A 19,117-nucleotide genomic window follows, 5' to 3' on the forward strand; every position below is an offset into this window, starting at 1 on the left:
AATGAGTACCACTATGCTTATGCACTGTATTGTGTTTCTTTGAAGAGAAGCTTAAATAGACCAAATAGGCCTACTAGTCCGTTGCTGAACTGTAGCTGACCTTAGAGACTGACAGTTCAGCTCATCTTTCTTTCAAAAAACAGTTGACTGTTTTTTACTAGGATGCGGATAAATATCAGGAGATGTAGGTCAAGAGGGCCCTAAATGTTTCTGTCAACTTTGAGCTGGCCTTTGCTTCTGATCCTAAATCAAGAAGTTCAATTATGTGTAGTACACTGAACAGCTTTTATAAAAGCAGTAAAAGATCTACATTCCTGGTAATTCAGATTCAGTCAGATTCATCAGTGATCATGTATAACTACAATCAACAGTAGTCATGTGGGGTAACACGTTACATTAAGTTTTGATTAATTACCATGTAACTGCCTAGCAATACTTATAGTAATATTCTGTGTATTGTGTACAGTATGTAATAGATGGTTTCAAGGGTTAGCAGTACAGTTCAATTAAGGTTAATGTATAGATGTCAAACTTACCATAAAGTTAATGGCTTCTGTTACATGTGACTAACTTATTTAATGATTTTGGAAAAACATATTAACATAACGAAATGAGTCTCATACTTTAAATAATTGTTTTAGCCTTAACAATGCTGAATTTATTCCTGAATGTATTATACTTTTTTCTTTACACTTGCTATCAAATAATAAGATGTCAGATACAGCTCTCATGACCAATACATCACTCTTTTGCTTCAGATAGTTGAGAAAATTATATTTGTATTTGAGCTGTTGTAACTAAATTGTTATTGTTGTACAGTAGTTATTATTGGGTAGTAATTTTTGTCTGGTAGATTAATATAACATTAATAAAACAAATAACATACCAAATGTTTATTTATAATGAGCAAAATTAGTCAAAATTCAAATATAATACAATGTAATTGTTTTACTTTATGTACAGTTGAGTTATTATGCATTCTGTGAACTACAATGCAAAGGCAAGTACACAAGGTTTTATTCATTAGATTATAGAATGTAATTATTCTACTGTAGAATTGAGTCATGTTGTATTCTGTGAACAATTTGTAAAATGCAAAGGGAAGCACACTCTTTTTTGTCAAATCTCATAATCATAACAATAATTATGCACTATTGTATCAACTCTAGTTGTTACATACATTACAGGTTAATAAAATTGTTCAGACAGAGCACTCTGCTTGCCAGTGATGCTTGAATATTTCTCATAGACATTTTTCAAACTTTCAATGGCCAAGTACATGTCAGACCCTTGCATCAGTAACTTCATTTTTTCCATCACCTGCAGCTTGAAGACATAGTCCCACAACTTCTGTCATTACATTAATCAGTGGCTCCAGGAGGATAACTCGTTGAGAGGTTACAGTCAGAGCAACATCAGCCCTGCCAGACAGGACACTGAGAAAGTGGACTGCCTCTCTCAACTTACTCTGAAAACCTGCAACTTTGGGTTGTTGAATTTTTACTTTTCTCAGATTCATATGGTTTTTCCGAATTTTATTCTGATTACGTTCAATTGCGCTTTTATTCTGCCACTTTTCTTGCCTTTTGAGGGCTAACTGCCGCACATGGGAGTTCACCAATGATGCAAAACTGTAAACATTCGTTTGGGTTTCCTTGGCGCGCTCTTCAGCTCGTTCCATCTCGACATGCCCAACACCCACCATCACAGATCCTGTTAGAGAGAATGAGATTAGTCAAGCTTTGGCATTGGCAGTTTTGCATGTATGAACAAGACCAAAAAAGTCCATTACATTTTGTATCTCTTTAGGGTTTGTGTAATATAATATGTAACATTGATATTCCTGAACTACTTTCTTAAGTAATCATTAGTCATTTAGTAGTATGTGTATCACACTGGTTGTGTTAAAGGATTCAAACATTTTACCTATAATGGTCCCAATGTAAGGAACAAACATCAGACCAATCCCAACATTTCTTATGGTTTGGCTTTCTCTTGCTTCGTTCCTGCTGTATTCCAGGTGACACTCAGCAGACTCTTTCTCATTCTTAGCTTTCTCAAGAGCGTATTTGTAATTAGACATGCTATCCTCAATAGCTCTACACTGAGTTTGTAAATTATTTGCATTTGTCTGCAGGGACCGACGTTCTGACTCTAGTTTTCCTTTCCTCAGTGTCAACTCCTCAGTGAACTCGTCTATTCTGTTTAGATGGGATTTTGCAACCGTTTCTGATTCGTTGAAACTTGTCACAGCTTTCAGAACGCCTTCCTTGAAAGTTGATTTATTTGAATTGTCAAAATCGAATAAGGTATCACACACAGCACGGAAATGGAACATTCCATCTTTAAGGTGGGGGGCGACCGCTTTAACGAAATCCTCCTCGGACAGCATTATTCTGTAAGTAAAAATCATACAATTAGAGTTTCAATTGACTGCATTAATGTTCATATCAATGTTATTAATATTTGGAATACCAATATTATCTGCAAATGCCCTTCTACCCCGTCGCCCTGGAACTTTTGTATCTCACACAATTTTTTTTTATAAAACTTGAGAACCCTGTTAACAGAGTGATATGTTATAATGTATGTACAAAGAAACTCACTGTAAACAGACGGAAAGCTTCTCTCTGTCTCTGTCTCTGTCTCTCTCTGTCTCTCTCTCTCTCTTTCTCTCTCTCTCTCTCTCTCTCTCTCTCTCTCTGTATGTATATGTATATGTGTACTGTCAAGGGCAAATAAATCGTTTTCTACCTTCCTGTTGTAGGTTGTCACAATCTGTGAATTTGCTGACATAGTGCATAAGTATGAAACTATCAACCAATCGTTGATAGTTCAAGAAGTAACGATCGCTGAATAATTACGTCACGTAATAAGGCAGGGAACACACATAAAAGACAGGGACACAGAACTGTTTAAACCACACCTCATCAAGAGACAGATCTTCAAAACCTCAAGAGCCATCCAAAGAGATTGAGAACCACCAACAGGTAAGACCAATACATTTTAAGGGGTAAACGGATTTAACTACTAACTAGCATTACACCTTTTCATCTAACCATGCAGTATAAGACTTAAGTCTTATTCCAGTTAAAAGCTGCTGTGCAAAGTCTCTTTGGGATCATGAACTTTCTTCTATCTTATTGGTTAGAAGCTACCTGATCATATGACAGTATTGAAAGGAAAGAGCAAGCACCTTTTTAAGTCATCAAGCCATTTTTTGCCACTGCTTTTTAAATTCATAATGAAATAGAAATGTATTTTTTTGTCCTGCTTACCTTGAATTAAGAAATATACATATTTGATCATTTATTTTGTCAGAGCCGAGAAATTCAAGACAGTTTACTGTGTATGTATTGGATGACAATTAGGTTATTTATGGAGTAAAATCCAAGTGGATGAAATATTCTGTTTATGTCAAAGCTAAGTGATGTGCGACATATGTTGGACTACCTTCATTATATTCCAATTGAAGAAACAACTTATCTTTTATTGGGCTTACACACACTCCTGTATGTATGTATGTATGTATGTAAATCATGCCCTTAATTCGATGTAAAAGTGGAGTCAGGTGGCTGAGCGGTTAGGGAGTTGGGCTATTAATCAGAAGGTTGTTGGTTCAATTCCCCGGCTGTACTCACTGTAAGTCGCTCTGGATAAGAGCGTCTGCTAAATGACTAAATGTAAAAGAATAAATAAAATTCTTCACCCTCCCAACTTTTCTAAGATAAAAACACCCTGGCTGTCCTTCTCTGACCAGGGTTTGATGCAACTTAGAGTTTCATATGGTGTGCATGGGTGCTCCGTTCCAGTAGTGGTTTTTGGCACGTGCAAAGTGGGCAGACCTTGCCCAGTATGGAGGAATTATAGGGGCCAAAACTAACCAATTAAATAATTAAATAATTGAATGGCAAAATACATGATCTTTAAAGGAAGATTTCTTCAATGTCATTTCTTCTGTCTCTTTCTTATAGTTGCACCACAACTAGACTGCTTATCCAAATGAAACAAATTCACATGTAGAATTACTATACAATTATATGTTTATTTGGATTTAGCCACCACACTGATTTAAGCACAGGACATGCAGAAGACACATTTGAAAAACATTCCAATAAGAATCAATATAAGTCAACGTGGTAATACAGTTTGACAAGAACAATAGATATTGGAATGTAAGTGTGGTGGGGTGAACACTTAATAATTAGCTCCACCCATATTATTTGAAAAGTCTTAATTGGTAGCTCCACCCAGACCAGGTAAGGCCATTTAAATGTCCAGGTGTGGAGCATTACGTGTGTTGCTCCCGTTAAGGGTCGGAGGAGTCGTGAGAGACAGGGTTGGATCGCAATCCATGTGGAGCGTTTCCCATTCTGCAGCGCAGTACAAAACTTGTTGGACTCGTAGCGGGGATTCTGCGGCATACCCCTGCTCCCGTTAACGGTTGGGGAAGTTACATGTCGGAGACTGAGCCAAAAGTCGTAATAGACTTGAGTTTGGACCGGCTGAGGGCCTGTGGACTGCTTTGCTGCTTTTGTTCCCTGCTCCGTCGAGTTTGCTACTACTGGCCCATTATCGTGGGGGGACGAGGCTAGTTCTAACTAATCTGACTGGACTAGCTGGTGACCGATACCGGGGCTATCCTGAGTAGCGTGTATTTGATGTGTGTTATTTGTTTGTTTTTTATTATGATGCACTGACTAACTTTGAGGGTTTATCCCTGTCTGCCTCAGGAGGACCTTTGTGGTCTTACGGAGTTTCTCCACCATTAACCGTTGCTTTGTAGTTCCACCCAAGTTTGATTTTGTTTTATTTGTGTGAACTTTCTGTTTTTTGGTTATCGTGTGATTTTTTTGGGGGGGTTGGACTCTCCCATTTAAAGTGTGTGCATGTATCTTATTTTGGCACGGAAACTAACTCAGACCATGAATGTTTAGCCCCGGCTCCTAACTGATCACAGTGCATCTTTTACTATTGTTCCCTTTGCTACTTACTATATAATAAATTATATGTATTTTTGGGGAAATCACATCTCTGTGTCATTTAGTTGACTGACCCGCAACTTTTCGAACTGGTTATTGTGCTCAGGCACACGCTTCCACATAAGCTATAAATAGGGTGATATTATTAAAGATTGTGTGTATAGTTTAGAGTTGGTGTATATTATGTACCACATTATGCTTAAAGGAATCAAAAAACTTATATTAAACAATTATTTTCTTTCCCTTTCCTTAGGAACAATGTCTTGTCCAAGCTACCAATAGCTTAAGAAAGGGATCTGACTGCAGGGAAGACACTGCTATGCTAACTAAAGCTAATGATAACTGGGAGGAATACTTGACTCCTGCCCCAATGACAATTGCTTTTCTTGGAGAGCTTGTCTTCATTTCTGCCAAACAAGACTTCTCAATTAAGGATGGCGGACCAGTTGATGGATTCAAGTTGATCAAATATCCAGACTCATTCCGTGCCTGCCTGATGCAAGTGTGCAATTCTGGTTGGCGAGCATTCAATCATGCCCACAAGAACATGGACAAGATATGCTTGCACACTAGAAATGTGCCTGCATACATGAAGAGGGCAGTGCGAATACTTCTTTAAGAAGATGATTTCCTCATTGAAAACGTTCTTCCTGATGTATTGGAAAACATTGCCACCATATCACAGGAGTGTGTGGCATTGGCCCAATCCTCTGAAAAGAGTTTCATTGATGTCACTGAGTTGATCTCTGAGCTTCTAGAGACTTGCACAAGTTCCAAACAGAGCTATGGCATAAAATTGGAGGACGTTAAAAAAACTATGGCTCAAGAAAAGCAAAACCAAATCTTGCTTGAAGAGGAAGAAAAGCGAGCTCAGGAAGAGTTTAAGAAACAGGGTAAACGGATTGAAGAGGCTAATCGAATGTTCCAAGAAGCAATGGATTCATTGCCCTCAGGATGGGAAATCATTGGAATGAACTTTGTTGAAGGATTGTTAAATTCTGTGAATGATATTCTTACTGATGGCATCAAAAATCTGAAAAATCCTCTTGGTTCACTTGTTCATCAACTTACAGGTCTTGGAGGGAAAAAAAACTTAAGAGGGGGACCAGCCACAGCCGGACATCCTGGAAACAAGGCAAGCAACATTTTTAGTAAGACGTGCCTCCTTCTGCCTGCTGTCCAGTCTTTGAGCGGCTTCATTCAGAAAAATCAAATCCAATGGACATTGGTTGTTGACCCAAAAACTGGGAAGTCAAAGAGTGACTGGATAAAGAAGAACGTTGAAGACGTGAAAATACCAGATGTAAAGAAAAGTCCTGCAAAACGCCTTGCTGAAAACATTCGTCAGGAAGCTATTTCTATCTGCTCTGACCTGACCCAAATGACCCCTAAGGGGAAGCATAATGATGCCAACAAGAACAAAGCACTGGTCCAGCGAATCAAAGATCTTATGAAATCTGCACACAAATTTGATTCTATGGGGAAAAAAGAATCCAATACTTCCTCTTTCCCAGTCCAAACTCCTGCGAAGGCAAAAGCCCAAAGCAGCCAGTCATCATCTGCAACTGAAACAGCAACACAAAATGCCCGTTTTCGCATTGAGCAGATGCGAATTCAACTTGATCAGGCTACACAGCAATATGAAAAATCTTTGGAAAAAATGGAACGTAAGAAAAGAGAACTAACAGAGACCTTGATGAAGTTGAGATCCTATGAGGTCAAAGAGATTGACTTTGAGACCACTATCAGGCTTCTGGCCATTGGTCTCACAGCCATGGGAAGGTTGCAGGAAAAGTGGCGTAAAATGGTGCAGTTCTTCCAGATGATCTCAAACATCATAGACACTTCCCTGAAGACATCTCTAAAAGACTTTGTTGATACCGCTAAAATTCCACATCCCGAAAACATGAAGTATTCAACCAAAATGTTTTTGAAAGATCAGCTATACCAACAGACTTTTGAAGCATCCAACATTGCCAGCCTGGTTAACATGATCTCTGGAACCTACAACTGAGATCTCCAGCAAACACCTGATGGATCGAATCGGCAGCCTGAGTAGACTCATGGCCTTGGATTCCGAAGGCCCTCAGTTTGTAGAAGAAAGACACAAGCTGGCTGCATCTTGTGACGAGGCAGAAGAAAGTATTCGAGAGATTGCCCTGAAAAACAAAAAAGAGTACGAGTTAAAAACCAAAGCAAGGCTCCAGAAAATCGAAAAAGAACTGAATGCTGTTTTGCCTCCACCATCCAAGGAGGAGCAAGAGGAGCTTAAGGAGACCAAGGATGCAGTCTCTGAAGGGTTCCAGGACGATCCAGATTTCAGCCAGTTTGAGTAACCCTTTGAAACGCAAGCTTTGCAAACCCCTTCTAATGCACAACATGGGTCTAAAACGACCCGTATCCATTTCCTCTGTTAGTCCATGTATAGCTGAATGTTTCTTTGCCATAGCATTTGCCATACAAAACACAACTACCACCCAGCCACAAGAGAAGCTCTAACCATCAAACTATGAAGCTGGGGATATCTCCTGAGCCCCATGGTGGCTTTGTACATTGGATTTTGAAATCAGATCCAGATATGCTCCTCCCACAAGGCCACATCCAGGGCCTAGTCCTCCCCGGCAGAGAAGGCACCTGTGTGCCTGTTGATGAGTTAAAATCATGTGATTACAATTGATACAATACCTGAAATGTTAAATTCCTCAGTACACATGTGGCCACACCATTTATTTGTATCTTTGAGCCTCTTTGATTCTTTATCATATGATTTATGCATGTTATTCTGAAATGATTTAACGGTTCCCTTTTCAAATCCCAGGAGGGAGATGTTTAAGGAGTAAACATTCTTAAAACTAAACTAGTTTTTTTGTCTGTGCTTAGGAGATGTGGATGACTTATGCAGATTTGGGGTAATTTTTTTACTTTCCTGTGTACTTGAATATGATACAATCTGGACATTATGTAAGGAATTGTCCTGCTACTCCTCCTTTTATTCATGTTAAGCTTGTAGTACTTACTTTTCAATAAAAAAAAAGAAAAAAAAAAAGAAACAATATATTTATTGGAGAAAACATTTAAATCACTACCACAACACCTACATCCAAAACCGTAAAACATTAACATGCTTTTTATTTTAATTTAATTTTAAATGCCCCCCCCAAAAAAACGATTAAAGTATTAAGAAGTCAAATAGGAGAAAGCAAAAGGTGACAAAAGTGAATTCCTTAAATCCTGATGTAAAGATGAAGAACCTCTGAACCTCTGAACACATCTTAATATTCTGGAGACAGAAAGGTGAGGACAAAGAGACTCATTGAACTATGATTCATACAGTATAAGTGACTCCATAGACAGCACTCATTTAAAGCTCACCATCAGGTGATCCAAGTAATCCAAAACCTTAAAACATAAACATTAACATGTGAAATTAAGTGTAAATCAGACAAATTAGGAAATAGTAAAAAGTTAAAATAGCAAAAACACCAAATAGCTGTTTGCATTCCCGTCTCTTGTTTCAAGCAGGTGATTATGACAAGATGAACTGGACATACGTAGTTTGAATCCTAGTAATCTGTAAACAGAAAAAAGGGAGGAATCACTCCTACAATGTAAACCTGATCAGGTGGGGGTGAGGGAAAGTGAGCGGGTATAAAGAGAGACAGAGAGAGAAAGAGAGAGACTCATAGAAAGACAGTTAATACAATATAAGTGACTCCATAGACAACACTCATTTAAAGCTCACCATGAGGTTTCTTGTTGCAGATGAAGTTGAGCTTCTCTGTCTGGTTCTTGCCCTCCCACTGCTGTGGCCCCTCCCTCGGCATGGCACCTGACTTCTTACACTCCTCCCAGCTCCCCCCGTGGCCCAGGGCCCAGTTCTGGTAGCACAGGGCCTGTTCACTCACCCAGAACCAGACCTGCAGTATACAGGTGTACCTTAGGCCCAGCCAGACATAGGGGGTGGTGGCTTTTCTGGCCTGACGTTGAACCCAGTGCTGGATCCTCTCAGAGTGGATGGACACCAGATCCCACCTGTTCTCTCTGCAGTGGTTCAGGGCTTCCACCCAGGTCTTGTTCTCACGCACCAGGACCAGGTCGTCTAGAGGGGGAGGTGAGGAGAGACACACTTTCATGATGATAATATCTTCATTAATCTCAACACTGCCTCAATCTGCCTCTTTTTTCGACCTCAAACTTTACAAACTGTTTTACATCATCATATCTTATCTTACCATTATAGCAGATGAATGGTTTTGCTTGTTCACACCCGTCGTTATTCCATACTCTAGATGGAATGGACATTTCCACACATTGCTTTTCATCCCATTTGTTAGGCTGTTTTACATTCCAGTTACCGATGTCAAAGTTACTCTGGTCAGACCATTGCCACTTCACTCTACTCAGGCCAATCCAAAATCCCTTTTGGCAATATGGCTCTGGTATAATTTGACTGAATATTTGTTTTTTTTCATCCAGGGTTTTCACACTGACCAGGTCTATGTGATTTGCCCGACAGTAGCTTTGAGATTCATTCCATGTCTTGTTCTGACGCGGGCAGATGTACTTTTTTCCGTCATTGATGTCTGTTCAAATCAAATTAATGAATAAAAAAAAAAACATTTATACAATCCTTTTTAGGTGGGTTTTAGAAGGGGGATATAATTTTTACACAATTTGGGTATGTCAGAGTGTTCCACGTTGAACCGTTTTCAGGTCCAAAATCCCCCCAAAACCAATATAATATTCTGTCTTTGAACATTCTATATGAAATCATGGAAGCTTGGTACTAAAGAGCAAACTTCTCCATTTGGGATGTATTTCTGATGACAATTTTGGCAGAATTGAAAGTGGAAGGAGCAAAAACTGACCTTGCTGATGTGTTTTGCCTCTAAATCCCATTTTAAAAAGGATGTCAAACCTAAATAATTTGAGTTCATATCGTATATAGGAGTGTATCAACTCACCATAGCATATAAAAGGAATTTCCTCTGAACAGTTGAAAGGCTTCCATGACATGTCGAACATTTTCGCACAGATCTTATTTTCATACGACTGTTCAGGCACGTCTTTATCAGCTTGATAAAAGTCAGTGTAACTGGAGTCTAAAATGGTATCTTTAAGGGACCAGATCCAAGAGCCGCTAGACAGTCCTATCCACGCTCTGACATGAGGAAACTCTTTTACAGGGTTGGTTGTGTTGTCATAGAAGGTGGCCAGGTCAGTGTAGTTCTCTCTGCAGATCCTCTGTGCTTCATACCAGGTCTTACTCTCATTCACAAACTCATAATGGAAAGAGAAACATGAGGGGAGGATGCTGAGCCCTAAGGAGAACACACACAACACAACTGTCAATCAAACAGCTCAGGGTTGTACAGGTCAAATGTCCGATATTTTGATCTGACTTGTTGAATAAATATTTTGGTTTTCAACCGTGCATGATTAATCTTTTCTAGCACATGACAGCTAATTGTAGCTACAGTTAGAATGAAAGAAAAATGCCAAACCCACTTGATGAAAATGCTTGTGATTTGGATAATTTCTATTTCTATTATATTCTATTTCTATTTATTTTTTTTTTATTTAGGTCTGGTTACAAAAGTAGATACAATTTCTGGGGTTTATCAAGGTAATCAAAGTAACCAAACTCTAATGCACAGAATGGCCCAGTCACTCAGAGATGCAGGCACACACACAAACACACACCTCCAGACAGGCACACACACACAAAAAAACACACACAGGCAGAACACACACACACAAACACACACAGGCAGAACACACACATGCACATACCTGAGAGGACAAGCAACATGAGTAACACAGATTTCTCCATCCCTGTAAAATATAAAGTTAATAAAATATCAGATGAAAGAAAACACGGTGTTAAGTCAGTAATAGCGAGAGACAGTGTGACTTCTAGTACATAAGGTAACAAGTAGATGTCAGGGTTAACAATCTCCATGACTAAACTCAGATCAGAGAGGAGATCATGAAACTTCTGGCTCCGACAAGACTGAAGTTATTCTCCCAAACGTTTACGCTCATGGGAGAACCAGTTGCCACAACGACAGTTGCCAAAAAACACCTCACTCGCTCTCTAATCTGCTGTCCAGAGTCAGAACAGAATTACAATCTGTACAAAATCAAATATATAGAATAGAAAAACAATCATTTGTACAACGATCTTGAATGAATCCTACCTGATGTTGGGTGAGTGAATGCTGTGGGTGCTGCTGGTGTGAGCTCTGACCTGCTGTCAGTGTCTCCTCCCCACCTCCCTGGACAGTGTTTAATACCTCTACATAGTAGCTGATTCATGCTACCAGAAGATAAGTCTTTACATAACACCATTTGCATCATGAGTAAACAGCATCTTTGTGTGATGCTGTTCACAGGGGAATTTATGTAAATGATATTTTGCTTGAAAAGGCATGAAACAGTACAATAAGTAAATTAATGCAAATTGACACACATGAATTACAAGCACACACACACACACACATGTACACAAGAGCAAGTACACACACGTACACACGCTCTTTGTACACTTATGTGTATTAGCTCTTGTGTATATGTGTGTGTTTGTGTTTGTAATGAATCCAGAACACGTGCAAATGCCACCACAGGCATGTGAGGACTGGCACAGGTACTGTACCCCTTCATAGGTGTCTCTCTGTGTTTCTCATTAAAGCACAAACAACGCCTTGTGGAGCAGTAACAGCTACGTTAGCTTGTGGCAATTTGTTGTCATCCACCGGCATTAACAGCTCTAAATCTAAATCATTAAATGAAACATGAGATTCTGCTTTTGACAAATTTCCAGCAAGAAATAGCAGTCTGTTCTACAAGACTGCTTCAAGGTCCAGTCTGATTGAGTAATCTGTTAGCCTAGGTTAATGTAACCTCATAAAAGTATACATCCACAAATTACAGATATAAAGTTTGTCATGGAAAGTATAATTTGTTATATTATTTACTATACTGATAGTATTGGAATCTCAAAGATGTCAGGAAATTGTGATTTTGATGTCAGTGGAAATAGCTGCAACCTAAGTATGTGTATAACCCCTAGACTGTGACTCGTGATGTGATAGAGTTAGAGACAGGGGAGAGAGAGCAAGAGAGAGAGAGAGCGAGAGAGGGGGAGAGAGAGAGAAAGATAGAGAGACAGAAAGAGAGAGAGAGAGAGAGAGAGAGAGAGAGAGAGACAGAAAGAGAGAGACAGAAAGAGAGAGACAGAAAGAGAGAGACAGAGAGAGAGACACAGAGAGACACAGAGAGAGAGAGAGAGACACAGAGAGAGAGAGAGCTATCATGCTGAGGCTCTCTGTCCAGTGATTATCCCAGGGGGAAGCAGCTTGGTCTGGGGATGTGATCACACATTCCCCCTGTCACACCTCCATCTCCATCTGCTGGACAGTTTGAGTCTCTACAAGGGTTGCTGATGAAACATCCTTTCTGGTTTAAACTGATCTTTTTTAAGTCTGTTTATTCTATCTCAGTGAACTGCTGGCACAGCATTATGTTAAACTGGATGTCTGTTTATCTATTGTTCAAATGAGGGATATTTGATTCCCACTAGATTCCCAATAAAAGGACACTTTCACAAATCATCACCTCACCCAGAATATTTATTGACAGAATTTGAAAAAGGTGTCAAATGTACTCAGGATATTACGATTTTCAATTTTCAGAAGCATTTTTTTTTGTAAGACATAGATGTCTGTTAATAAGGTGACACGGTAACACAGACTGTTTTTTTGAGCACCGAAGACCCATTTAGACCCAGGAAATATATCCTGAATATAATCTTAAAATCACTAACATATGAAAAAAACATACGTAAAACCCCAAAATATAAACATTAACATGTGAAAAGCAGTAGAAATATGACAAATTAAGAAATTGTAAAAAGTAAAAATAACAAAAACACCAAATAGCTGTTTAAATTCCCGTCTCTTGACAAGATAAACTGGACATACGAAGTTTGAATCCTAGTAATCTGTAAACAGAGAGAAGAGGGCAAATCACTCCAACAATGTAAACCTGATCAGGTGGAGGAAGAGAGCGAGCATAAAGAGAGAGAGAGAGACAGACAGACAGACAGACAGACAGACAGACAGACAGAGAGAGTGAGTGAGAGAGAGAGAGAGAGACAGACTCATTGAAAGACAGTTAATACAGTAAAAGTGGCTCCATAGACAACACTCATTTAAAGCTCACCATCAGGTGTCTTGGTGCAGATGAAGTTGAGCTTCTCTGTCTGGTGCATGCCCTCCCACTGCTGTGGCCCCTCCCTCTGCATGGCACCTGCCTTCTTATACTCCTCCCAGCTCTCCCCGTGGCCCGGGGCCCAGTTCTGGTAGCACAGGGCATGTTCAGTCACCCAGAACCAGACCTGCAATGCACAGGTGTGCCTCAGGCCCAGCCAGACATAGGGGGTGGTGGCTTTTCTGGCCCGACGTTGCACCCAGTGCTGGATCCTCTCAGAGTGGATGGACACCAGATCCCATCCCTGCTGTCTGCAGTGGTTCAGGGCTTCAACCCAGGTCTTGTTCTCATGAACCAGGACCAGGTCATCTGGAGGGGGAGGTGAGCAGGGATAATTACATCTTCATTAATCTAAATGCCAGGATTACTCTGCCTAAATCTGCCTCTCTTCTGACTCAAACTTTACAAACTGTTTTGCATCAACATGCACAGTTTAGGTTATGAATGAGAATACGTTTGAGTTTCGTCATCTTACCATCATAGCAGATGAACGGATTAGTGTGTTCACATGATGCATCATTCCAAAGTCCAGAATCACCGAACATTTCCACACACTGCCGTGTGTTTCCTCCATTAGGCTTGTGTTGTTTCCAGTTTTGGAAGTGAAAGACACTCTGGTCAGACCATTGCCACTTCACTCTACTCAGGCCAATCCAAAAGTCTGAGTTGCAAAACGTTTCAGTTTTTATTGCGTCAAATATCATCTCCTCCTCCCTCTCGTTTCTCACACTGACCAGGTCTGTGTGATTCTGCCGACAGTAGCTCTGAGATTCATTCCATGTCTTTTTTAAACCGGGGCAGCTGTACTTATTTGTATTATCTGTGTGAAGATAAAATGATCAATCCAAATTATAGAATCCACACTTTGAGCCTGAGATAAATCTCTCTTTTAGATATGGAGATGGAAATGAGTTACTACTTGAAGGAATTCAAAGGAACTATTCTCTGCGTGGTCGAAAGACACTTGACTAAAACGTTGTAGACACTGACACAGTCTTGTATGTCAGTGTGTTTCTCCCTGAAGGATTCCTTCTGGTCGTGAGGAAAAGGTTTGGGAACGTGTTACAGATGAGCTGTTTGCACCTTGAGGGTTCCACATTGAATCATTTTTAGGTTCAGGAAAACCTTAAGAACTGTTCTGTCTGCAACACTCTATATGAAATCATGGAGACTTCACAATTTGTTTTTTCTTGGGATGTACTTTCTCTGACTGATGACATTTTGGCATAGCTGGATGTGGAAGAAGCGAATCCTCCCTTTGTAGATGTGTTTTGTGTCTAAGGCTTTTTTTAAAGAGGATGACAAAGCTAAAGAGTGTTAATATATGATATAGTTTATGTGCTCACCATAGCAGATGAAAGGTATTGCAACCGAACATGAGATATTATTCCATTGGTTGTTGTTCATTTTCACACAGATCTTATGTTCACCCGATTTGGCAGAATTGCCAAGAACGTCCCTGTACTTACTGTAAGTCGCTCTGGAGAAGAGCGTCTGCTAAATGTAAATGATGTAAGTGTATTTGAAAGACTAAATTTTGGCTGAAATTTGTAGTTGAGAGAATTCTATGAGAATTTTTCATACAGTCCTTTCTAGGTAGGTTTTAGAAGGGGGATAGCATTTTTACACAATTTGGGTATGTCAGAGTGTTCCACGTTGAACCATTTTCAGGTAAAAAAATTAAAAATAAATAAAAGAATATTCTGTTTTTAAACTTTAATTGCAAAAAAAGAATATTCTGTTTTTAACATTTTATATGAAATAATGGAAGCTTGGTACTAAAGAGCAAACTTTTCCTTTTGGGATGTATTTCTGATGACAATTTTTGCATTATTGAAAGTGGAAGGAGCAAAAACTGACCTTGCTGATGTGTTTTGCCTCTAAATCCCATTTTAAAGAGGATGTCAAACGTAAATAATTTGAGTTCATATCGTATATAGGAGTGTATCAACTCACAATAGCATATAAAAGGAATTTCCTCTGAACAGTTGAAAGGCTTCCATGACATGTCGAACATTTTCGCACAGATCTTATTTTCATACGACTGTTCAGGCGGGTCATTATCAGCTTTATAAAAATCAGTGTAACTGGAGTCTAAAATGGTATCATTAAGGGACCACATCCAAGGGCCGCTAGACAGTCCTATCCACGCATTGACATGAGGAAACTCTTTTACAGGGTTGGTTGTGTTGTCATAAAAGGTGGCCAGGTCAGTGTAGTTCTCTCTGCAGATCCTCTGTGCTTCATACCAGGTCTTATTCCCATTCACATACTTATAATGGAAAGAGAGACATGAGGGGAGGATGCTGAGCCCTAAGGAGAACACACATAACACAACTGTCAATCAAACAGCTCAGGGTTGTACAGGTCAAATGTCTGATATTTTGATCCGACTTGTTAAATATATATTTTGGTTTTTAACTGTGCATGATTAAATCTTTTCTAGCACATGACAGCTAATTATATTTACAGTTAGATTGAAAGAAAAATGCCAACCCCACTTGACGAAAATGCTTGTGATTTGGATTATTTCTATTTCTATTATATTCTACTTCTATTTCTATTATTTTCTATTTAGGTCTGGTTACAAAATTACATACAATTTCTGGGGTTTATCAAGATAATCAAAGTAACCAAACTCTAATGCACAGAATGGCCCAGGCACACAGAGATGCAGGCACACACACAAACACACACCTCCAGACAGGCACACACACACAAACACACACAGGCAGAACACACCTACACAAACACACACAGGCAGAACACACACATGCACATACCTGAGAAGACAAGCAACATGAGTAACACAGATTTCTCCATCCCTGTAAAATATAAAGTTAATAAAATATCAGATGAAAGAAAACACGGTGTTAAGTCAGTAATAGCGAGAGACAGTGTGACTTCTAGTACATAAGGTAACAAGTAGATGTCAGGGTTAACAATCTCCATGACTAAGCTCTGATCAGAGAGGAGATCATGAAACTTCTGGCTCCGACAAGACTGAAGTTATTCTCCCAAACGTTTACGCTCATGGGAGAACCAGTTGCCACAACGACAGTTGCCAAAAAAACACATCACTCACGCTCTAATCTGCTGTCCAGAGTCAGAACAGAATTACATTGCATACAAAATCAAATATATAGAATAGAGGAACAATCATTTGTATAACGATCTTGAATGAATCCTACCTGATGTTGGGTGAGTGAATGCTGTGGGTGCTGCTGGTGTGAGCTCTGACCTGCTGTCAGTGTCTCCTCCCCACCTCCCTGGACAGTGTTTAATACCTCTACATAGTAGCTGATTCATGCTACCAGAAGATAATGTTCTTCCATAACATCATTTGCATCATGAGTAAACAGCATCTTTGTGTGATGATGTTCACAGGGGAATTTATATTCATGTTCATTTTACTATCTACTTACCACCTGACAGGCATGAAAAAGAACAAGCAAGCATTAAATGAATGCAAGTTCAAACTATTGCATCATGGAGCATGTTTTGAGGCAAAAAATGCTTTGACCGGGAAGGCTATGGGTTTATGTCTCTCCGTCTCTCTCACCAACGGAAAATAACGGATAATAATGTATGTCTAGAATATATGATTCACGTTCAGGTTACAAAATCCTCGCTTGGCGTCACCCACCTCTTTTCTGAAAAGGCAAAAGGCGCTCGAAAGGCGCTCGAAAGGCGCTCGAAAGGCGCTCGAAAGGCGCTCGAAAGGCGCTCGAAAGGCGCTCAAAGCAGCGCTTTAAAAAAAAAAAATACGTCAAGGGTGAACACGGCCTCATTAGCACAAACAACGCTTAGTGTAGCAGTAACAGCTACATTAGCTTGTGGCCATTTTTTGTCACCCACAGGCATTAACATCTCATAATCCATTTTTAAACATTAGGTTCCGTTTCAGGACACGTTTCCAGCAACAAAAGGTGACTTTAGTGTAAAAAAGAAAAACATCCACAAATGACAGATATGAAGGATGGAAAGTAGGAAAGTAAGATTGTGTTTCTTTTTTTACTTCACCACTCCTGCTGGTATTGAAATCTGCAAAGATGTCAGGAAAAGGTGATTTTGTTGTGAGTGGAAATAGCAGCAACCTAATTTTAGGTAAAACCCCTAGACTGTGAGTCACAATGTGTGAGAGAGTTAGAGAGAGAAGAGAGAGAGAGAGACAGACAGACAGAGAGAGAGAGAGACAGAGAGAGAGAGAGAGAGAGAGAGAGAGAGAGTGAGAGAGTTAGAGAGAGAAGAGAGAGAGAGACAGAGAGAGAGAGACAGAGAGAGAGACAGAGAGAGAGAGACAGAGAGAGAGAAAGAGAGAGAGAAACTGTGTATATGGGTATCGACAGTGAAAACGAACCCTAGTATCTTTCTCAACAGCTGTCAGCCTGCCTGCCTACCTGCATAGCTGCATGTCTGTCTAGCTGCATGTCTGTCTTGCTGCCTGTCTGTCTTGCTGCCTGCCAGCATGTCTGTCTAGCTGCATGTCTGCCTACCTGCATGTCTGTCTGGCTGCATGTCTGTCTAGCTGCATGTCTGTCTTGCTGCCTGCCAGCATGTCTGTCTAGCTGCCTGTCTGTCTTGCTGCCTACCTGCCAGCATGTCTGTCTAGCTGTATATCTGCATCAATGTCTGTCTAGCTGCCTTCCTGTCTGCCTGTATCAATGTTTATCCGTCTGTCTTGCTGCCTGTCTGTCTTGCTGCCTGCCAGCATGTCTGTCTAGCTGCATGTCTGCCTACCTGCATGTCTGTCTAGCTGCCTGTCTGTCTTGCTGCCTGCCAGCATGTCTGTCTAGCTGCATGTCTGCCTACCTGCATGTCTGTCTAGCTGCATGTCTGTCTAGCTGCCTGTCTGTCTTGCTGCCTGCCAGCATGTCTGTCTAGCTGCCTGTCTGTCTTGCTGCCTGCCTGCCAGCATGTCTGTCTAGCTGTATATCTGCATCAATGTCTGTCTAGCTGCCTTCCTGTCTGCCTGTATCAATGTTTATCCGTCTGTCTGTCTGCCTGTCTTACTGCATCCATGTCTGTCAGCCTGCCTGTCGGCCAGAGAGCCTGCTTGTCTTCCTCCTGGCATTCTAACACCTTTTCACCCACACAAAATCAGCTGATGTAACAGCAGTGATGTCATGCCCCACTGTTGCCCAGTGGCAATTAGCGAGGTCTTGACCCAAAGTCAACATGGGGGTTTGTACCCCCAATGCAAATGCTATTCATGCGGAGATACACTTTGAGCAGCTTATCAGCCAACTGTACACACCAACGAGGGAACAAGCATTTGCATAGCCAAACTACGTTGCATGTGTTATGTGGAAACAGCAATACCTTTTTAGCCTATGCATCAGATTGTAATGCTATTTGTTCTTCTACTTGTTAGGTAGATGGTATTGTTATCACTGCATGGAGACAATGTTGTACAGGGGGAGGGGAAAAAGTGAGAGAGCGAGCTAAAACTGAAAATAAATGGATTTACCGTCAAATTAGATGTGAGGTGAGATATGCTAAAGGAGACACCAGCAATGATGTAATTGATCTGCACACCCAGTATCCATGGTGACAAGGAGCGGGTATTTGTTGTCTGTGGATGTGGTAGTGTTCTTTCAGGAGAACAGGGTGATGTGTGTGTGTGTGTGTGAGAGAGAGAGAGAGAGAGAGAGAGAGAGAGAGAGAGAGAGAGGGAGAGGCGAACAGAGAAAAGGGAAGAACTGTAATATAAAACACAAAGGTGTAAACACCAAAAACAGCTGGTTTTCAGTCGAAGCTTGTGAAGATGTCAACCATACCGGGATGATGCAGCATTCCAGCCCGACCTGAACATCCATCTGATCTCATAATGACTTCTGTTAATGCAATTTCGTGTCTCCCTC

At 40.3% G+C, this 19,117-nt stretch overlaps 3 protein-coding genes across 4 annotated transcripts; 1 reads left to right on the forward strand and 2 right to left on the reverse strand.

The window, feature by feature from the left end:
* Nucleotides 1–934: 934 nt before the first annotated feature.
* On the reverse strand, nt 935–11,310 carry LOC124462579 (macrophage mannose receptor 1-like). Of its 2 annotated transcripts, XR_006955462.1 has the most exons (7): nt 11,183–11,310; nt 10,776–10,817; nt 9,947–10,303; nt 9,215–9,565; nt 8,725–9,081; nt 1,927–2,396; nt 935–1,713 (listed from the first exon to the last, which is right to left on the reverse strand). XR_006955462.1 is itself a non-coding variant. In XM_047014198.1 (6 exons), the coding sequence occupies exons 1-6, from the start codon at nt 11,298–11,300 to the stop codon at nt 8,546–8,548; spliced, it is 1,233 nt and encodes a 410-aa protein (XP_046870154.1). In that variant the 5' UTR covers nt 11,301–11,309; the 3' UTR covers nt 5,996–8,545. The 2 variants fall into 2 exon arrangements, 1 of the variants encoding a protein (XP_046870154.1); XM_047014198.1 differs by lacking the exons at nt 935–1,713; nt 1,927–2,396 and adding an exon at nt 5,996–8,553 and having other exon boundaries at nt 11,183–11,309.
* On the forward strand, nt 2,403–8,478 carry LOC124462577. Its single transcript, XM_047014195.1, is given in 2 exon segments — nt 2,403–6,990; nt 6,992–8,478. Coding segments are annotated over 2 exon segments (1,518 nt in total). The 5' UTR covers nt 2,403–5,799; the 3' UTR covers nt 7,319–8,478.
* A 1,333-nt stretch (nt 11,311–12,643) lies between the features above and the next one.
* On the reverse strand, nt 12,644–16,619 carry LOC124462578 (macrophage mannose receptor 1-like). The gene is made up of 6 exons (XM_047014197.1): nt 16,445–16,619; nt 16,037–16,078; nt 15,114–15,566; nt 13,729–14,073; nt 13,206–13,562; nt 12,644–12,984 (listed from the first exon to the last, which is right to left on the reverse strand). The coding sequence occupies exons 1-6, from the start codon at nt 16,560–16,562 to the stop codon at nt 12,977–12,979; spliced, it is 1,323 nt and encodes a 440-aa protein (XP_046870153.1). The 5' UTR covers nt 16,563–16,619; the 3' UTR covers nt 12,644–12,976.
* Between the last annotated feature and the right edge of the window lie 2,498 nt (nt 16,620–19,117).

Source organism: Hypomesus transpacificus, unplaced genomic scaffold (assembly GCF_021917145.1).
Source record: "Hypomesus transpacificus isolate Combined female unplaced genomic scaffold, fHypTra1 scaffold_226, whole genome shotgun sequence".
Lineage (NCBI taxonomy): Eukaryota > Metazoa > Chordata > Actinopteri > Osmeriformes > Osmeridae > Hypomesus > Hypomesus transpacificus.